Source organism: Helianthus annuus, chromosome 7 (assembly GCF_002127325.2).
Source record: "Helianthus annuus cultivar XRQ/B chromosome 7, HanXRQr2.0-SUNRISE, whole genome shotgun sequence".
NCBI lineage: Eukaryota > Viridiplantae > Streptophyta > Magnoliopsida > Asterales > Asteraceae > Helianthus > Helianthus annuus.
The window spans coordinates 100140326-100162505 of record NC_035439.2 but is presented as its reverse complement, the minus strand read 5'-3'; the positions used below and the strand labels follow the sequence as shown (position 1 = coordinate 100162505).

Below are 22180 nucleotides of genomic sequence, written 5' to 3'. Positions count from 1 at the left end.
CAACTGGAAATCATGGTACCTCTAGATACAGATCGATCTCCTCTGTCTATTTCCGCCGAAAATCATGGTTACCTTTGTATCACCTATGCGTAAATTACACACAGAAGCATACTATGTTGGCTCATATATATTAGTATGCGTAAATTACACACACACTTAACTCGAAATTTTAACTAGGTTTATGCTAGAGGACAAAAAGTGCAATTAGTTTTTCAAATAAAGGATTGTGACTGTAATTATTGAAGTTAAATGTTATCCACTACAATCCGATACAAACATAAAAGACGAAAAATGTAATTTACTCTTGATCATAACACAGTCTCTTTAATAATGATCATATTATTTATCTTTCTCTCTTATCATTTCATCCAAAATAATATCGATAATGCTTTAAGCAAAATAAAAATAGAAAAAGGTTATTTCTCATCAAATTATTTATCTTTCTCCTATATTATTTCATCCAAAATAATGTCGTTTTTAGCAAAATAAAAATAGGAAAAGGTTTTCTCTTATCAAAAGTGTTTTACTAAATAAAGTCTTCTAGAAATGATATTTTTAAAAATCTCCTAAAAAATCTCCTAAAAGTAAACTCGGTGGTCACTGCCACGTGAGCCCTATTTCAACCTCTTACGCCGACTAAAAGTGTTTCTTTTCGTACCCCTGTAGGAGAGATTTGAGTTAACGCTTTTCTTCGTAATTTTCTCTTTTGTTTTATAATCACAATTTACATATGTTCCTAAAATATTCAGATCCGAGTTTGAAACTAACTGATCGACGCACCCATATTACAAAAATGGCTTGTGTGTACACAAAAACAAAGTACTGTGATATGTATTTGGTTTGTTTTTTTTAAAAAAAAAGTTAAAATTTATGTGGAACATACAAAGTAGCTTCTAGTCATTGGTCACATTTGATTTACGAATAAAAACACGGGATGATATTTTCATAAATAGCAGGAAAAATAGGCTAGTATCAGGGACGGATTTACTAGTAAAAATCGGGTTTATAAGAACCCATTCAGTTTTAAATATTTTATGCAAATGTATATGCAAAATATAGGAGGGAACCCAAAAATAAATTGAGAGTGAACTCGTAACAAATCATATTAAGTGTTTCAGTGGTGTATTGTCCTCTTTCTAAAATAAAGATCCTGTTCGTGTCTGGATTTTTATCTCAAGAACTAAATTTTGTTGTGTTTTTGCTACGTCGTTATAATTTTTTTTTTTTGGAACGGTTAATTTTATTAGAAAACACAACAAATAACAACTTACAAGAAATCAAAGGCAAGCCAATTAGCCCATTCTACCGAATACAATTTAGCTCTACTTTTTATCCATAGGTAACTCGTAGCCTTTATGTCCGCTAAAAGCCTCGCAATATCGATCTGGCTTGAGAAGGCAACCTCGTTGAGGAAATTCCAAATGCTCCAACATGATATCAACAAAATAGCTTGTGTCATCTTCTACTTTGATTGTTGCCCAGTTATAGTATTGTGCAACCAGAGTAGATCACAGGAAGTGAATGCATAAGCGAGTGGGATTGAAAGCCAAGTCGAGACTATCTGCCATACAATTGAGCTAACGAGACAGGATGTAAACAGGTGGTCCACCGTCTCAACCGATTTATTGCATAAGGGGCATATGGTCGTGGACATAGATATGTGTCTTCTTTCCAGCGCCACTCTAGTGGGTAGACGGTCCAGAGACATCCTCCAACCAAATATGTTCATCTTGCATGGTATCCACCTATTCAATTCAAAGACAAAATCACTTGTGGTTAGATTAATACCTGTAATGATCTTCCGAAGCGTTTTGACTGTGAAAGTCCCCAAGTCATCCGCATGTCATACTTAACAATCGTCACGGTTAGTGATATATATTTGTGATAGGGTCACGTTGATACCATTCAACTCCGTTAATTCCATACTTAATGCCAGCACCAATCTATATTAAATAAGTTTGCTTTCAGTTGTTCAACCTATGTCATTCATTGAACAACAATAAATGTTTTTTCCTTTTCATTTTTTTTCGTCTTAACTTGATACATGTAAAGTTTTAATATTATTATATATTTCTTATTATTTGAAGAGGTATGGTCCCAATTTCATGTCCACATGGCAAGGACCACACCACTTTTTCCGTCCAACATGGCGCCTACATCAGCAAGTAAATCCAGAAGCTTCTGGAAGACGTCAAGGTGGCACCAAAGATGCTCCTTCCGACAGAAAGTACGGCACGTGTCACCATTAATCGAGCGCCATGTAGACCTGCGACAAATCTGGGGGCATACCGACAACAACAGTACGATTTCTCCAGCATGGACAAATATTGGCGCACCACGTGGACCACTATCCTGACCGACAACAGCAGTACGATTTCCCCTTGGTCGGACAGCTGGCGCCCAGTAACAGTTGGCAAGGTCGCTTCTCCCTCCTTCACCCTCCGGCTATAAATAGGACCAATCATCATTCAGGTTATCCATTCTGTTCTCCTTAGTTTTCACCCATAACACACACTATTTCTTCCTCACAACAGTACTTATTCTCACGCCGAAGCCCGGTTAAGAGGGAAACCCCCATATTCCCCTCTTAATGAGCTAACGGTGTTGCTGTTTTGCAAGGCATCAGTCTTAAGCGAGTAGAGAAGGAGATTGAACCCACATAAGAGATGACCCAGCTCGTTAACCGTCGGTGTTAACCAGTGTTTCATCATTGGCGCTCACCGCATCTTTTGCAAACAATTTTCATCTCTTTTTTCTTCAAAAAAAAACTCTCTAAAATGACTGAACCAAACACTTCCCCTCAAGCGGACGGAGAAGTCTGTTCCTTTGAACTGATTTCGGGCACCGCTCACGTCCAAAGGGTCCAAAGGAACGAGACCATCCGAGAAGGGCGAGTAAACAATGATTTCCCCGATATCTTTGGAAGCACCTCCAGAGTTATCAATCAGACCACAAACGGAGCAGCTTTCCAAACTCCTCCGGTAGGAGTTCACCAAACACCTCCGGAAGTTCCAACGCCAAACCATGGGGCTGGTCCTTCAGCCCCATCGGGCCAAACACAGTTGAACTTTTCGGCACTTTTAGGGCTACCTAAAGGAAAAACTCTGGCTTCCTGGTATGCCGAGCAAACAACGTCTCTGAACCTTGTTTAAGCAACTCAGCGCACAGCAAGCCCTGCTCCAAGCGCAAGCTAATCGGTCCGCTTTTGTTACTCCACCTCAAAAGCCTCCAAACGCTCACATCCCTCACCAAACACAAGTGCGGAACCCTGAGAAAGCACCCAACGTAAGAAGGCAAAGTGCGCACGATACGCGCGACACTTATGGTGAAACGGAAAGCAACTATGTGCAATACACCCACCAACAAAGAAAGCCAGTACACAGTCGTTTAGGCCCGCGCAACATAAACGACGAATGGGATAGCTACAATGAAGAAGATGACACGACGTACAAGAGAGAAAGCACGGTGTTCAGCAGGTTGCCACCAGAACACGAGGCGTACAAACCCCACAAGCGCGCGGGGTACAATCCAAATGCAGAGCATGATTACTCGTTGAGCTATCGCCCAGAAGGCATAGCTGAAAAGTCTAAGTTCATTAGAGAAATCGCAACTGCCGATATCGACAAAACAAAACTTCCACATAATGTGGTCAAGTATAATGGCTTAACAGATCCCGATGACCACCTCCAAGTCTTCAATGGCGCAGGACTAACAGGTGGTTGGACACTTCCAACTTGGTGTCATCTTTTCGCACAAACCTTTGTCGGTGTAGCGGGCGTCTGGTTTGACAGTTTGCCAGCAGGAAGAATTAAATCCTGGATCGATTTTCGAGACAAGTTCCTCGCGCACTTCTCCCAGTAACGAAGGCACACTAGAGATCCAGCTGATTGCTTAAATATATGGAGGAAAGATCATGAAAGCAAAGAAGGTTTCATTACAAGATATAACAAAGAATGTCTGGAAATCAGAGATGTAGGCGAGAAGATAATGCGCGCACACTTCATGAGGGCAGTAAAGTGTGATGACCTGGTCAAACGGTTGAAAGGAAAAGATGGAGGCCCCAAAGATTGGGACACCTTCATCGAAGCAGCAAAGACAATCGCGCGGACTGATAAACAGTTGACCGGCGACGACAGCCGTCAATACAACCACAGCCAACATGACAAATGCAACAAGAAAGGCAAAGGCCAGTCATGGAAGACATCCGGTTATAGAGAAAGAAGTCCGATAAGAGAAGACGCGTGCACTACGATCAGTCAGATCACTCATCGCAAAGAAGTTAAGAGAGAAAACAGGGAAAAACAGTGGACACCCCTGACATCTCAAATGGAAGGAACTCAAGAAGAGAAGAAGTCACATTCATGGTATTGCCAGCAAGCTCAAGGCATGATATCCTTTTGGGAAGAGAGTCCCAGGGAGATTTTAGTACGAAAAGATCGATTCACTATTATCGTTCAGGTGGAAATGTTTCCTTGATTGTTATAAAGGATACCATCAGGTGCAGATGGCTATCCAAGATGAAGACAAAACTGCATTTCGCACACCAACAGGGTTGTACTGTTATACAAAGATGCCCTTTGGCTTAAAGAATGCAGGTGCAACTTACAGCGACTGATGAATGAAACATTCAACGACGCTATCGGCAAATACATCGAAGTATACATGGATGACCTGGTCATCATGAGCAAAGAAGAAAGTATGATGCTGGTAAACATTCAAAAAACATTTGATACATTGCGCTGGGTGAATATCAAGCTAAATCCAGCGAAGTGTTCCTTTGGGATGGAAGAAGGAAAGTTCCTGGGTTTTATCGTTACAAAGGATGGGTTTAAGGTCAATCCTGAAAAGGTGCAAGCGATCGAGCGAATGCTTTCACCATCGATGATAAAAGAAATGCAGAAGTTGGCTGGACGGTTAGCAGCACTCAACCGTTTCCTCGCCAATCACGCAGCAAAATCTTTTCTATTCATCAAAACCCTTCGCAATTATGTGAAGAAGAACCAGTTTTAGTGGACCCCAGAAACCGAGCATGTATTCTGAGAAATGGAGGACTCTCATACGATTGCCAACGCTGACAGCACCAATGAAAGGGGAACCCCTAGTGATGTACCTGTCAGCATCAGAAAAAGCGGTAGGAGCAGTTCTATAGGTGGACCGACAAGGCGTACAAACGCCAGTCTATTATGTGTCTTGCACTTTAAATGATCCAGAAACAGGATACACCATAATGGAAAAGCTGGTCCTCGCATTGATCCATGCGTCCAGACGACTGCGCAGGTACTTTACTAACCATGTCATTTACGTCCTAACGAATTACAACATCGGCAACATCCTCGCAAGACCTGAGATATCTGGAAGATTAGCAAAATGGGCTATATAGCTGGGAGGCCATAACATGGTTTTTAGACCAAGGCCAGCGATTAAGGGTCAGGTGTTACTGATTTCCTGACAGAGGTGCCCGATGACAAGGACGGAGAATGCAAGGCGATGGAGAAGGCTGAAAAGCAACACTTGGAAGAACCATGGCTACTATATAAGGATGGCGCATCTAATGAAGATGGTGAAGGAGCGAGACTTTGGTTGGTAAGTCCAGAAAAACATGAGTTCACATACGCTATCCGGTTAGACTTCAAGAGAAAAAATAACGAGGCTGAATATGAAGCGTTTCTTGCTAGTTTACAGCTAGCAATGAAGATGGGAGTCAAGCATATAGAAGCGCATGTAGACTCCATGCTCATAGCAGGACAGATCAATGGTCAGTATGACGCCAAAGGCGATGTGATGGCACTATACCTAGACCAAGCAGAAACCTTGCTCCAAAACTTCAATTATTACAAGGTGCATCACATCAACAGGAGCGAGAACAAACCGGCAGATGCACTCAGCAAGCTCACGTCCACTAGCTTCCAGCATCTAGCCAAAGATGTGCGCATTGAAGTTCTAAGAAATCCATCAGTATCATTAAGGCAGGTGAATGTTATCCAACTGGGAACAACATCTTGGATGACTCCGATCATCATGTATCTCTAGTCTGGAATACTACCTGAAAACAAAGCTGAAGCAAGGAAAATACAGTACAAGTCCGAGCACTACCAAATGGCTGACGGCATGAGGGCATTTGCGGCATTCATGCCGGCCCAAGAATGGTAGTAGCGAAAGTGATGAACGCGGGTTATTACTGGCCCGAGATGCATCTAGATGCAGTCAAGGTTTTGAGGAAATGCAGCGGTTGTCAGAGACATGCTTCGAAAACGATGCGCCCAAAGAATGAGTTGGTCCCTGTAACAACGGCATGGTCGTTCCAACAATGGGGGATAGATATGGTTGGTCCTTTTCCGCTCGGAGATGTTAACTTTATCTCCTTACGGAAACACGCAACCTTTGCATGGTGTCGAGATAGCCAATCCATCCCAACAACTACTTGAAACTCTCCCATCGACATCGGGATTAGATCTATTAAGTACTCCTCATCATCGGTACTTAATTTACAGCCTTGACAAACATCACAAACTATGAAACTTTTGTTGTCCCCTATTTCAACTTCCAAGGGCACAGATAATTTCGTTAATACAAATGAAGGATGTCGAATAAATCCATGTGAAATAAAGGATTTACTCGCACCCGTATCAAATAATACAAGTGCATGAATCGAGTTTATTGCAAATATACCTGAGACCACATCGGGTTCTGTTTTCGCTTCAGCTGCTGTAAGTTGGAAGGACCTAGCCTTTGCCTTTGGAGCTTCTGTTGGAGATTCTTTAGTGTCTCTCTTTCCAACTAAGTCTGGGCATTTAGACTTTTTGTGGCCGGGCTGATAGCAATTGTAACAAACTGAGACTTTACCCAGACATAGAGATGTCATGTGCCCCGTTTTCCCGTATATGGGGCATGGTTTATCTTTGAAAAAGCACTCGCCCTTGTGCCCTTTTCCACAAACTTTGCAACTTGGCAACCCACCCTTTGCATCCGTTTTCTTTGCCGATTCAGCCGTTCGAGCCTTCTTTGTAGGGCTTGGATTCACATCCTGTGCCCTTTGCTCCCCCCTCTCGATTTGTTTCTTCAACTCGATTTCTCGCTCCCGGGCGGTGTTGATAATTTCCGTGAGGGTTTCATACTTTGAGGGAGTCATGAACTCTCGGTATTCAGCGCTCAGCATGTTGTAATAGTAATATATCTTCTGCTCTTCAGTGGTGACTAGCTCATCACAGAATCTCAACTTATCCATAAAGATGCCCGTGATTTTATCAATTGTTTCACCCCTTTGTCTTAACTGGATGAATTCTTCCTTGATCCTGTTGATAAACACATTGGGACTATGGTGTTTAAGGAATGGCACCTTAAACTCGTCCCAAGTCATGACCGTCGCCGCTTCGGCTCCTATTTCCTTCTTTTTGTTGTCCCACCAATCCTTGGCTTGACCCCTCAATTGACCAGTTCCGTAAGCAACAAAATCACTCACGTCACAGTGGGTCCTTTCAAAAACTCCTTCTACGTCACTTAGCCATCTTTGGCATATTATCGGGTCGACCTACCCGTTGTAAATTGGCGGCTTACACGCCGTAAACTCCTTATACGAACACCCCTTGCGTTCTCCGGATTTTTCTCTCATAAGGTTGACATTATCTTTCAACCTTTTAACTCGTTCTTCAACTAATGATAACACCGTGTTTTGAATTTTGTCTATGAAACCGGATAGACTACCCTCAATTGCCTTCCCCACTTCTTCGGCAATTGACTCTTTCATTTCTTCGGTGCTTGTCGACACCGGATCATCATCGTTTCTTTCCATCATCGTGAAACTGAAATGTTTACATCAATTATTAAACATCTCATTTATAACATAGCTTTATTTTCTTCGGTTTAGCCAAGTTTGTAACTTGCTTTAACCGTTCATATTTAGTGCACTTTCCGGGTTTGAGTGTGTTAACACGCTCTTCCCATGCACATTAATTCACATATTGTTTCTTACATAAGACAAGATCTATTAAAATAATTAATTAATTCTTACCGGACGATCGATCAAGCTTGAACCGAACACTTTGTTGACAACCTTGAGCTCTGATTACCAACTTGTAACAACCACCTAATTTCTACTCAAATTTTATTGTAAATAAACGTTGATTTATAAAAAGATAACTTTAAATCATCACAAGTACAAAATCAGGGTTTTAAGTGATCACATACTAGTCATCTAACAACTGGTTTAAACATTCAAAACATGATTAGAGATATTGTTTACATCATAAGCATTGTCTAAACAAAGTTAAATTAACGCGGAAGCTTGATAGGTTTGTGTTCGGTTCTTCAAATATGCTTGATCGCCATCCGGAAAGTCCCCATCATTACCTAAAGTCAAAACCACTTAAAATGTTAGTTTTGACATTGAAATAGATCATATAAACAAGTTCCAGCATCAATTTATAAAAAAAATAATTAAAATTCAGTTTGGGTCCTGTCGCGTGTCACGCTAGAAACCACTCAACCTGTCGCGTGTCGCGACGGCTTCCGCGTGTCACACCAGATCCAAAGGATCCTATCGCGTGGAGCGGGGGAGACCATTTTCGAGCAGGTGCAGGTTATTGACCTGCATTTCCTGCCAGCTCCGGATTTCACCAAAATTAACTTCAAATGGTCATAACTTTTTATCCGAATGTCCGTTTTAGGTGATTCTTTTTCCGATACGTCTGTAATTTCATTACCGACGTGCCTATTATAATCACCATACCGAAAATTTGATTTACGAACCGAACGACCAAAAATCACCAAAACAGTTATTTGACCCATTCTATTTACACTCATTTTGCTACCTTTTCAATAGTAAACATAAGGCGCCTTTTACCCAACTTCCGGGGCTTATTATCACCGGCATTTCATTACCAATCTTATGGCTTCATGCTCTTGTGATTGTTATCGCCAATGCTAACTATTAAAACACTAACACTACTAAATACACCATTATTCGACCCGTTTCGCTCATCTATGGAATCCTCCATTATAATGACTACCAAACGATTCCTAGCCGATTCTTAACCTATTAATTCAAGTAGCGAACATTGTCACTTCAATCAACACAACTTTTATTCTACAACACAGCTATACTTATTCTAATTATTAAATTACTTAATGTAACGAGTCAAGTTACATACCTTCTAAGCACGCCTTTCAAACACAAGTCGCCACCAACTTGTCCACTTGACGCTCCGGTATCCTTTCCTATAGAGTTCAGTCATGGCATGTTTAGAACTCCTTTCAAATCATATATCGCATAGTTTGGTGAAACATCACAAATATGTGTTTTAACTTGAAATTTCAGTTTTAAGCATTCTTTGAGGCATTTATACAAACACTTTAAGGGCAGAATTTTACATGATTTATTAACAAGTTCATAACTTGTCATATAGCCCAAATTTACGTCAGTCAAACTACCTTACATAAATGTTAGCCTCTAAAATTCTGAAATCACTTCACAATATCAATTTATAGTAGAACAACCCCCAAATTTCTAGTGTTTATCAAGTTCTACATAACCCACTAGTCACCTACAATGGTGTTCATGGATTTTACTAGAACCAAGCATGATTTCAATATATACCTATCTAGGGTTTACTCCTAAACACCACAATGTTCCTATTTCATCTACATAACACACATGCATCCTAAATTTCGAATTCCCTAAGTTTACTCAGAATTTCAACTAGAGATTTCTCATGAAATTTACATACCTTGTGATTCCTTTTTCAGTGGGGATCACTAATTCGTGCTTGGATTTTGATTTAGGATTGATTTAGACCTTCAATTTGAGAGATTTGTGAGAGTTTAGGGTTTTGAAGAAGAGCTTAGGTCGCCCCCTCTCTGTGGATCGACCAGACACACACATTAGTGTGTGTTTGGTGATGAATTTTTGTTTTTAATAATTATAGTTTCATCTTTTAACACTTTTGGTCCCTCCATTATCAACAAGTTCTTATTTAAGGTGTTTTAACCCTTTAGCAAATTATCACGAGACTCTCTCGACTAATTGGATTATTTATTCCTAGTTAGTTTTTACTATTTATTTTATTCTTTATAATTCTAATATAAAGTTTTATATTTTTGGGGTGTTACATTACAACTGCATATATTACTTCAGGCATACACGAAAACATCAATGGCACAGAAATAGGAAACGTTATAGACCTCCAAGGCTCGTCACAACTACGTGCACAGCCGGGTCGAAAACACAAGTAAAGCCTATCACGCCAAATACCACTTCGTGCCCATCTACACATGAAAGCATCGTAAACATGATAAAATAAACATTGTAAGATCCCCAAGGCTAAACACAGTCGGGTCAACACAATAACCTGTAAAACGATCACTTCGTATAACACGAACCAACTGCGTGCGTAACGACAGAACAAACATTGTAAAGTTTTTCCAAGCACAACACAATACAGTGTAAAGCTAGGATGACTAACACAATCTAACCTGTCTCAGCCATCATTCATTCGTGATACCTAATCAAAGTAATTACACATGCACATATTGTAACGATGACAAAATTCACAATAAGCAAAACCAAAAACCACACTTAGCATAAAATATACAAAATACCAACAGACATAACAACCAAGAGTAAATTGTTTACAAAGCATTAGGTAAATTGTTCAAGGAAATTGTCAGACGATTACAAGGCCATCAGGCCTATATACGGCATGCAAGCCGGAAGCCGTCAACCCTGGTGACTAGGACGTGCATCACCACCATCAGTCCCCTGGTCACCCAGAGCCTTCTTCAAGACTTCAGTGGCGTTAGCTTTCCGGGATAACTTTTCAACGGCTTTAACGATGCCAAACTCAATGAACTCATATTCCTGGCGCTTGGCAGCATACTTGGCAGTACAGTCTTCTTTGTATAACTCAAAGTGGTAATCCTTCTCATTGTTCACAACTGCTGCCCTACCTTCACGATAGCCGTCTTTTTGCCGGCTATTGTACGCTATTTGACCCAGCTCAAACATATACTTAGCAAGTTCATTAGATTTAGCAATACGTTCAGAAATCTGCAAGAAGCAAGAGAAATATGAAAAAAATAACGAAAGTAGAGACAAGCAAAATATATAAAAGAAACAATACCAGGCTAAACCCCCAATGAAGCGAGCTATTTGCTGGGGTTCCAGTGTTATTAGATACGGAACCAGCCAAGACAGGGTATTGAAACTGGTGAGGTAAGCTTGACAATCTAAATTCTTCATCACCAATGATAAGAAATCTGACTCAATCCTTTCAACCTCATGCTGAGGGCAGTAATTCTCCTTAATGAGAGCAACAAACTGATCCCATGTCAGATTGTAGAGTGGGATCTTTCCAGCAGCTTGAATGAGAGACTTCCACCATGTTAGTGTCTCTCCCTTGAATGATTGGGATACATACTTCACCGCATCCCTTCCAGCACAACCGCTGATATCTACCACGGTATCCATTTCATCCAACCAAGTCATACAATCGATTGCTCCTTTCTCCCCAGTGAAATCACGGGGTTTGCACGAAACAAAATATTTGTAAGTACAGGACTTGGTACGTGGTTCATTATCAAATACTACCCTTTTGGATGGAACACTGTGTTGATTGGATGAGTGTCGATCATCATCTTTCTTTGGTTCATCTTTCTTAGAGGGTGGCTTGCTATGAGCCTCTGAATGAGTCTTAGGGACAAGTTAGTGTGGGGTACAGATGAGGTCCTACTGTGCGTCCCACTAGACTCCCTGAATTGCCTATCCACAGCTTTAGATATAGCTGTATCAATCAGTGTACGGAGCTCTTCCCTGGTTATATTAATCCTAGTATTATCATTATTCTCTAGGGGATGACTGTTTACTTCTACCGACCTAGCCATGTAGCTTTAATTGCTACATAAAAGAAAATTAATGACAAGGTTTTTTTAGAAGCCTATACAGTACTATCGTTCTTGACGATTTATTAACCATGGTCTTTAATAACTGTTTTGGTTAATTTGTTATGCATGCATATATTCAGGATCTTTATTATAATCCCTAATTACAATTTAATAAAAGCACAAAAGCCTAGTCACATGGACAAATTTAATTTATAAACCATGATTTTATAGAATCGAGGTATTAAGGTTTGAATAAAAGTTCATTACCTTTTCTTGACAGGGAGTTATAGGCCACCACTGTCTTTAGTCCCAAAGGACGTTAATTATAGCCCATAGGCACTTTATCCTTAAGGGATGATTATGTAATTAAGGGAAATTGGAATAACCCAATTAGAGATGACTTATGCGATTTTATCGAATCACATTTTGCCAAGAGTGTTAACATGTTTTCAGATGTTAACAAGGATTGGAATCTTTTGAATAGGTTTTACCATCTTGGCCATGTCTGCAACGACATATAGACTAGGTTTTTCCTTTAAGATTCTTTTTAATATTCAACGCAGAACAATCCTAAATTGAGATGTTAACAAGGATCTGAATCTAATTGAGGATCTACCATCTTGGCCCTGTCTTAAGATGACACGTGAGCTAGGTCTTGTCCTTTTTAGATTTTTCCATTTTATTATAATGGTAGATATTATAAAAGGAATGATATTTTAAATCTAACCGTTCCACTAAAATTTAAACAAGTACATGGTTGCCCTAAACGGGACTTTTAACTGAAATGACTTGCCCATGCAGGAGCTAAACAGAAAATAACAAGGAAACAAATAAAGGACAAATAAAACGAATTAGGATTAGTCTTAAGTTCTTTATCTAGACTCGAGAATCGAGGAACGTGCAACTGTGTAACTGAGATTAAACACAAAAGGCTAGTGTTTAATTCACTCAGTATTGGCTCTGATACCAACCTGTCACACCCTGATATTTCCACGTATTACCGGTGGGAAGTATCGTGACGTAGTTGATATCATCATAGTCAAACAACACAATTTTAAATGCACAGCGGAAGCAAAAGATGAGAATCACATTACAAACCGAATATAAAGTAATATCAAGGTATTAGAACGGACTGTAAAGGATCCACAGGCGGATCAAAAGAAAAAGGAAGATTGTTCAACAGACTTTAACATCTAGAGCTTGCGAAACTTGATTAGTGATGCCAGGAGTAGCCAACCTATTTCGTCTAGTACCTGCACTTAGCCTTTTTGGAAAATACGTCAGTTTGCACTGGTAAATACTATTAACTGACTCATTTTGAAGATGTTTTAGAAAATTGATTTGAAATGCACATGGCATAAAAGTTCTTTTATAACTTGGGAAAATTATTAAAAATAATCTTGTATATAGTTTTACTTATTTGTCGTCCGTCAAGGCCGGTTTGTAGGGCCAGACAAGATTAACTGACACGCCATAGGTATAATGCCCACAAGGTTGATTCCTTTAAGTGGATTACCAGTTTTTACATAATGCAACTGTCAGCTGTACGCCTACACCCCGTGCTTAGGTCGTGGCCATTTCTTTAAATGATGCCAAGGATATCCGAGACATGGTCATTTAACCCCCAAAGGCCATACACCAAATGATACAGATTAAACGAGATATGTAAATGCATTAATCACAATCCGATTTAAATGACTACATACCCGACCAAGCGGTATTATTATAATACCGTATCCCAAGCCCGTATAGGGAAAATAAGTTAAGAGTATTTACCTGAGCAAGTAATATTCACTGGGCTCCTAATCTGGAACGAAGGTTTTTAACTAACCTATTAGATTCCTAACGGGTCTTAATTAAGCCTAGACTTAGACCGATTAGTTTTAAAAAGAAGATACGGTTCAACGCATGATTAAGCGAAGACCGGTTTAGAATGTGGTTTTGACCCAACAAGCTTGTATACTTGTTTAATGTGGGTAAACTAAACACATTCTAGATTTTGAGACAAAAAGGATAAGGTTTGACCCGTTTCGGCTAATTTATGCAAACTAGTTACATAAGCCGATCCGAACGCGCAAAAGCGTAACGGGTAACCATAAGAGTCATATACAGTTTTCCTAAGTTAATATGCCTTAAATAAGTTGTGAAATTAGTAAGATATCTTCTATTTTGCCCAAATCGAAATTAAACTCAAACTATGCCCCGTAGAGGCATTTTGGTCATTTTAAGGGTTATAAAAGAGTTTAAATATTAATTTAAGTTACAGCCTGATATAATCAGTAAAAATACTTAATTTACTAAGTTATATCAGTAAGGTATTACCTATATGTGAAATTTATCATTTATAACCAAACTATGTACCGAAACGGCATTTTGGTAATTTCACCTAAGGTTTAAAGGTCAAATCCGGAAATCTGAGTTTAAAACTTTTGCTTACTGTTAAAGTATAAAAATTTACTAAAAATATCAGTAGGTATCAAGTCTTATATATTTAAAATGGTTTTAATACATATTATGCGCTTAAAACGCGTAAAAATGAAGTTTTAAGCGATTTCCGGGTTTTATAAGAAAAGATGATATTTTTATTATTCCAGAAGGCTTAAAATATTCTATTTATCATATTGGATCAGTAGGAAAAGGTTTGGTATCAAAAGGATTTGTAAAACTCATTTTATAGCCCCAAAGGGCAAAACCGACAACTACGGAATCCAGCTTAGAATTCTATGTTATGCTCAGCCTAAAAATAGATAAAAATCTCCAAAAATTCCAAAATATTATTTTATATCAGTAGGTAAAACGTTTGATATCAAAAATCGTGTTTAGATAGGCTATATGCTAATTACGCCGTTTAATTACTAAAAAGCTTTCAAATTACGCTAATGAGCATAACTCTTAATCTAGACCTCAAACTGATGTCAACTTTTAGGTACAAGTTTATAAATCAGTAACTAAAGTTTCTATTCTTTTATATTTTCAAAAATCACGTTTTAAGGTCATATGGGCATAATAGTCAGCATATAAGCATTTAACGGGAACATGCATATGAATCGGATAACTAATGAACCAAGTCGTATAATCTCAGAGGGTTATACTTATATGAAACCTGGTCCGAATAAAGCTCTAAGGCATTTCTATACTATGCTCTAATAGGTCAGAACTGAAAGTCAAAGCAAAAGTCTACTTTTGCGACTTTCGGTTCCGAACCGAGCTTAAACTGAAAATTATCGGGTTGAACATGTTTAGACATGTTCTTACATTAATTACCAAGTTATATTAGTGATAAAATAGGTTGCATGGCTTCTAAATTGTTAATTATGCATTTATTTGAAAATAAGCTTTCTGTTCACTTTTTAAGATTAGCTTTGACCCGACAATTGACCTAGTTAGAGTGGGAATCAGAGGGTTCCTTTTTAAGGGTTTATTGCCCACATAATTACCAACTCATAGGTACTTTCAATTTGAAATTTGACTGGACAAATTGTGAATAATCACGAAGTCAAACCTTAATTACGACGGTTTGACTTTAGGCTAATAAACTAGGCAAAACTGAATTAAGAAAGGTTAGTGACACTTACCAAGGTCCTATGCACGACTAATGATCACTAGGAAGGGGTCTTGAGCTCCAGGAACCTCCAGAAAATGAGTTGTGAAGTTTTCAAGTGAATGATCAAAATGTTTGCAACAAGAACACCTTATATAGGAACTTTGATTGCACAAGATCATGACAAATAAGTCTATGGGATGATTCCTGATCATCCCAAGTATCCCTAGGCCATTATAAACCATCAAACAAGCCCCTAGAATCGAAAACCAAGCTTTAAAGTCGGTTAAACCTGCAAAACCGACAACTGTGAAATATTTCTGATGCTGGCAGTCCCAGGCGGCCCGCGTAAGGTCCTTATGGACCCTTACGCGGCCGGTATGAGGGTCGGGTCAGGTTGCACAAGTTTCAGCTATTTGCACTTTAGGTCCCTGGTCCTTCCAAACATGGTTTTCACTCTATTTCTTGCAATTTCAACCCTCTAACTTGACTTTTAAGGGCTCCATGACATAACCAAACACCGTTAAGTCCTTGGTTAACTTTGTGATTGTAAGTCCCCTAACCTGCGCGGAATCCTCTAGATCAGATTTCACAGAAAAACAAGTAGAATAAGAATCACGTACACGATACACTTTCAATCCGGTCTTCTATTGATTATCCAACGCGAGTTTACAATCAATTCAAGACCCACCAGAAATCTCTCAGCCACTCTCTGTAGATTTCTCACAACTCCTCTAGTTGTCTCCAATGGCTAACCTTAACCCTAATGCCAAGCCTTGTATTTATAGGACAAGGTTTGCACATGGGCTTTGGTCTGGGCCAGGCCAATCTCCAAGCCCATAATACTAAATAACTCCCTAACCAATACAGCGAACCCCAATACAAAATATCCAAAGACTAAATAAACAAACTATTAAGCTATTAACACAAAACATGCACCAACAAACTCCCCCTTGACAATAGCTTCATAGTGTAACTTGGTCTTCAAACATCTTGCAGTCTTTTGGTCTTTGGATAGCGTCAGCTACACACAATTTCTGACATCAACAAACTCCCCCTTAGCTGATGCTTCCAATCTCCAAAACTTTCATTCGTTGTAGATCAGCGAACTAGCAACCTTTGGTTAAGCAAGTATCTTCAAATCTTCCATATCTCTTTCTCTGTTTCTGCAATGTAGTAGAAGGATCCTACCATGCATCTTCACACATCTTCACTTCATTCTCAATCTGCACTTTACTTGTATTTTGCACTTCATTTTGATAGCTGCATCAATCTGTTTAGAAACACAAGCAAGTATCTCGAAAAACCATTAGCCTTTTTCACAGTTAAAGATAAACCAATATTTTATCTTATCATGCAAAAACAACTATCTGTCAGTTCAAAATGGGAGATCTTTTAAAAATAAATCTTTTTGGTATTTTTGATATTTTTCAACACACACTAAACTAACTAACTAAACAAAAAGATATTTACAATACTTCTTTTTGTGAGTATCATGTGCAAGAAGATCATATAAGCAAAATCAATCTGTTTCACACCATTAGATAATTCTTTAGGTAATTTTTGTGAAAAGCAGTTCAAGACGATTACCAGTATGTTTGTCCACTTAAACAAAAGGCATGAACATTTCAAGTACCATTACCGTATGATACGTTAGGGTAATTTTAGTATACCGAAATACGAGCGTGTCCCACTTCAGGATGTACCCCCGCGATCAAGGTATGCACAAAGATTCATCGTAGTAGGTGAATATACTGAATTCATCCGTTTTAATTTTCAACGATAGATACTTGGTGAACAGGTCAGTACTTCCGTACAGCAGAGAGACCAAAATATGTTATCGAGGGCTAAGACATATACCATTTTTGGTACGAATTGTTCATTTTGCACTTATTGAATGACTCTCTTTGAGAGCTATTTTCAGGGTTTTGGCATTTTTAGCTCTTTTAAGATATCCTGGGTGTGTCTAGGTCAGCATGTATCTGGATGCAGCAGAAGGACACCCCTGATATCCCCAGATGAAATAACAGCATAAAGACCCAAAACTTCAGATTTTGGCAATCTATCAACGCAAGATTTAAGGTCACTAAACCATACACCACTGATGTGTTCCCCACTCATACTCAGTGCATTTAGGTTTATATCACTTTGGTAAGTTGATTATTTCATGCTTTTTGCCTACTGGTACATCATCTGATGAAGCTGCTATCACACTTAGGCAATTTTGGTTCAATTTCAGTGTGACAGTCTAACTTGCCGATGTACTATCATTTCTTCTTTTTCACACAGTGATAACTCATTTTTGATTTTTGATTTTCTATTTTTTATGTTTTTGATTTTTCAATGTTTTTGTATTTTTGATTTTTGAGAAAGCAGTAAACTATTTACAAAATTCTTATGAAAAACCAGTTATTCAGGATTCCTCATCCCGTTGAGTTCGACTAAGTGTTCAAAGCGAGCTCGATCAAAAGCTTTAGTGTAAAGATCAGCAAGGTTATCTTCTGTGTCGACTCGATGTAATTCAATTAGTCGTTTTTCAGCACAATCCCGTATAAAGTGATGACGTATGTCAATATGTTTAGTTCGACTGTGCTTTACGGGATTGTTTGTGATTGATATAGTGGCATTATTATCTATCATAATAGGAGTACGAGTGAAATCCAAACCGTAATCGCGCATCTGCTGTTAAATCCAGAGAACCTGAGAGCAACAGCTACCCGAAGCAATATATTCAGCTTCACACGTATAGGTAGACACACAGGATTGCTTCTTGCATTGCCAAGACACGATCCTGCCTCCTAAGAACTGACAACCACCTGTTGTAGACTTTCTGTTCGATTTGCATCCTCCAAAGTCTGAATCAGTGTAAGCAACGAACCTCAGATCACTATTAGCTGGATACCACAACCCAAGTTTAGGTTTCCCCTTCAAGTAACGAAGAATACGCTTCACTGCTTTCATATGAAACTCTTTCGGATTCGCCTGATATCTGGCACACAAGCATACGGCAAACATGATGTCAGGTCTTGAAGCAGTCAAGTACATTAGAGAACCAATCATCGCCCTGTAATGAGTTGGATCAACATCTTCAGTACTTTCATGATCTAGGCCAAGATTATGATTTTCGCATATAGGTGTGTTGGAAGTAGAGCAATCATTCATTTTGAACCGATCCAAAATGTCATACACATACTTCGTTTGATGAATAAACATCCCATCCTCCTTCTGTTCAACTTGTAATCCCAGAAAGTAAGACAGCTCACCCATAGCACTCATTTCAAACTTGCTCTTCATCACCTATTCAAACTCCTTACACATGTTCTCATCAGATGACCCAAAGATGATGTCATCTACGTATACCTGTACCAGCAGAAAATCTTCCTTCTTCCTCTTAATGAACAGTGTACTGTCAATCTGACCTCTTTCAAAACCATTCTTGAGCAGATGTGTAGACAGTGTCTCATACCACGCCCTGGGAGCTTGATGTAACCCATACAAAGCCTTATCAAGTTTGTACACTCGATCTGGGTAGTCTGGATCAACGAACCCTTCTGGTTGTGAGACATACACCACTTCTTGGACTTTTCCGTAAAGAAATGCACTCTTCACGTCAAGTTGGTAAACTTTGAAGCCCTTGTATGAAGCGAAAGCCAGAAACAAACGAATTGCCTCCAACCTTGCCACTGGTGCAAACACTTCATTGTAATCAATCCCTTCTTGCTGATTAAACCCTTTAACAACTAACCGAGCCTTGTTGCGCGTGACAATACCTCTTTCATCTTTCTTGCACCTAAATACCCATTTAGTGCCAATCTCTCTTTCACCTTTAGGAAGGTCCACTAACTCCCAGACCTTCAACTTCGCAAACTGGGCCAATTTTTGTTGCATAGCTTCAACCCATTAATTGTCTTTTAGAGCCATATGGATGTTCTTCGGCTCCTCTTGGGAAATAAAGCAACTATACAAGCACTCATTCACTATCCCAGTCTTCTCAATCGAAACAAATAACCCAGAATTCGCTGCAATGCTTCTTCTTGTCTGAACACCTGCAGTAGGATCTCCAAGTATCATGTCAACTGGGTGATCTCTATTTGCTCGTGTAGTAGCAACATCATCGACTTCCAGATTGTCACCCAGGTTTGATCCAACCTCCCCCTGAATATTCTGATTTGCAAATGGATTAATGAAATCCTCCCCCTGATTGGGTTCAGGTTCACTATCACTTGAGTCAGGATCAGCAGCACCATGGGAAGTTTCCGGAGCATCTGACATATCAACATTCGATCTAGGCATGAACTCGCCTTCATCGTCTTCACCAATCACTGTTTGAATCAGATGAGAATCATCTGCATCAGAAACCTCAGGAATATTAAATGATTTAAAAACACTTTCGTAATCATATAATATAGCAGGACCGCCCGTTGATTGTTGAGGTTTGTAGGAAGTAATTTCCACATTAAAAACAACCTCAATTTTACCAGTTTTTAGATTAAAAACCCTTTTATTCGGTGTGCCAGGCACATAGCCTAGAAAGTAGCCTTCGTCTGCCACCTCACCGAATTTTTGTTTCGCACAATGGTGCAGGGTAATCCAAATGGTTCAAAGCCTGTTAAGTTTGGTTTTTCGTTAAACATCAACTCATGACAAGTTTTGTTAAAACGTTTAACGGTTAAAACTTTGTTTAGGACGTAGCAAGCTGTATTCACAGCTTCTCCCCAGAAAAGAACTGGTAGCTTTGAATCTGAAAGCATCGTCCTAGCGGCTTCAATCAACGTCCTGTTTTTCCTCTCAGCGACTCCATTTTATTGAGGAGTATACGGAGCAGAATATTGATGTTCAATTCCCTTTCGAAGACAGTAGAGATCCAGAATCCGATTCTTGAACTCCGTGCCATTATCACTCCTTATCCTCTTGATCCTTGCATCATGAACGTTTTCCAATTTTGTAAAAAGATCAATAAGCATCTCTGCTGTCTCATCTTTTGTACCTAAAAAGAAAACCCATGAATAACGTGAGTAATCGTCAGTGACAACAAGACAGTAGTACTTTCCACCTATGCTCCTTACGTTCACTGGACCGAATAGATCCATGCGAAGTAATTCATAAGGGGCATTAATGGAATTTACTGTTTTAGACTTATGAGGTTTCTTGTGTTGTTTTCCCTTTTGACATGGAAGACATTTGTCTTCCACTTGAAACCTCATCAATGGAACTCCTTTCACTAGCTCATTTTTAATGATATAATTCATCTTGCGGTAGTGAATGTGAGCCATGCGTCTGTGCCACAGCATAGATTCAGCTTCAGATGCTTTTGACAGTAAACACACCACCGCAGCAGTTGGATCTTTGGCACCCATGTCCATGACATAAGTATCATTTTTTCCTTGGTGCACGCATTACTATCCAATCATCCGGAATGACCAAACCCGGTTTCAACACCAATGCCTCAGTATTTGTAAAGTGGACCGAGTGACCCTTGTCGCAGACTTGTGACACGCTCATCAGATTGTGTTTCAGCTGCTCAACATAGTTCACTTTGTCCAATGTGATCTTCCCATTCGTCACTTTTCCTCTTCCAGTAATCCTACCACCTTTAGCACCAGCAAAATTAACATGTCCACCATCATATTCTTCAAATTCAGAAAACAACCTCGCATCCCCCGTCATGTGCCTGGAGCAGCCACTATCAACATACCATAAGTTGATAATCCTCCTTAGCAGCTCCTACACACACCAACCAAAAGATTAGTTAGAGTGGGGGACCCAAGCCTTGATGGTCTTGGGTCGTCCAGATTCATCAACTACAGGAACATCCATCCAATGTCCATCACTCCTAACTGGAGTCTTGGATCTTGGACCTGTTGATGGAAATGGGGCATGATTTCCATAAGGTCTCTGGTCCTGTGGGTTCCTATATGTGTTTGGACTATGTGACCTTTGAAATCTTGAGTTTTGATTCCAAGAAGCTTGATTGTTATAATTTCTAAAGCCATTGTTATAAAAAGTTCGACCACCATTATTTTGGTATCGATTTTGATATTGACCTTGACTTCTGAAACTATTTGAATTTTGGTTGTTCATTCTTGGTGAACTACTTCTAGGTCTCTCATATCTGCCTGATGTAGATTCAGGCTGAAATCTTGGTTGATTTCTTTGAAAACGAGGAACTTGAGGAGTTCCTTTTTCAGCCTTATCTACACCACTAGCAACACCCTGTTGTTGCTTTGGAGCAGATTTCTTTGGAGAGTTAGACTCTCTTTCCTTTTTATCACCGTTCTTTTCTGGTGACTTCCCTCTCTGTTTCTCACTAACTTGTGCTTCAACCTTTTTATTAGGACAGCAGCTAGCTACATGTCCCTTTGTGTGACATTTGAAGCACGATCTCTTTTTCGAAGACTTCTCACCTGAAGCCTTTGAACTAGATTTTGGTTTTGATGATGATGCCTTGGAAGGATTTTGTTCAGTTTGCTTAATTTCAGATTTTTCTATGTTTTTGTTTTTAGCAAACTCTACATTTGATTCCTTTTCGATAACAGCTGTTTCGGTTTTCATATCACTTCCTTGAACAAAATTAACCTTTTTAACAAAAGTTTGATTATTGTTTTTAGAAGATGTATTTTTCTTTTTCAAAATAGGTTTGCTGTTATTTTCCTTCTTAGCATCATTATCTTCAAACACATCATCTTGACTGGATGTGAAACTACTTGGTGATGTTGACAGAAAGTCTGTGAACTCATCTTCATCAGGTAAGAAAGAATAGTCATG

At 39.2% G+C, this 22180-nt stretch overlaps 1 protein-coding gene across 1 annotated transcript; it reads right to left on the bottom strand.

Annotated features, from left to right (window-relative positions):
* Positions 1-6232: 6232 nt before the first annotated feature.
* LOC110866711 lies at positions 6233-10480 on the bottom strand. The gene is made up of 5 exons (XM_022115853.1): positions 10468-10480; positions 9147-9213; positions 7533-7799; positions 6670-7472; positions 6233-6492 (listed from the first exon to the last, which is right to left on the bottom strand). The coding sequence occupies exons 1-5, from the start codon at positions 10478-10480 to the stop codon at positions 6233-6235; spliced, it is 1410 nt and encodes a 469-aa protein (XP_021971545.1).
* Between the last annotated feature and the right edge of the window lie 11700 nt (positions 10481-22180).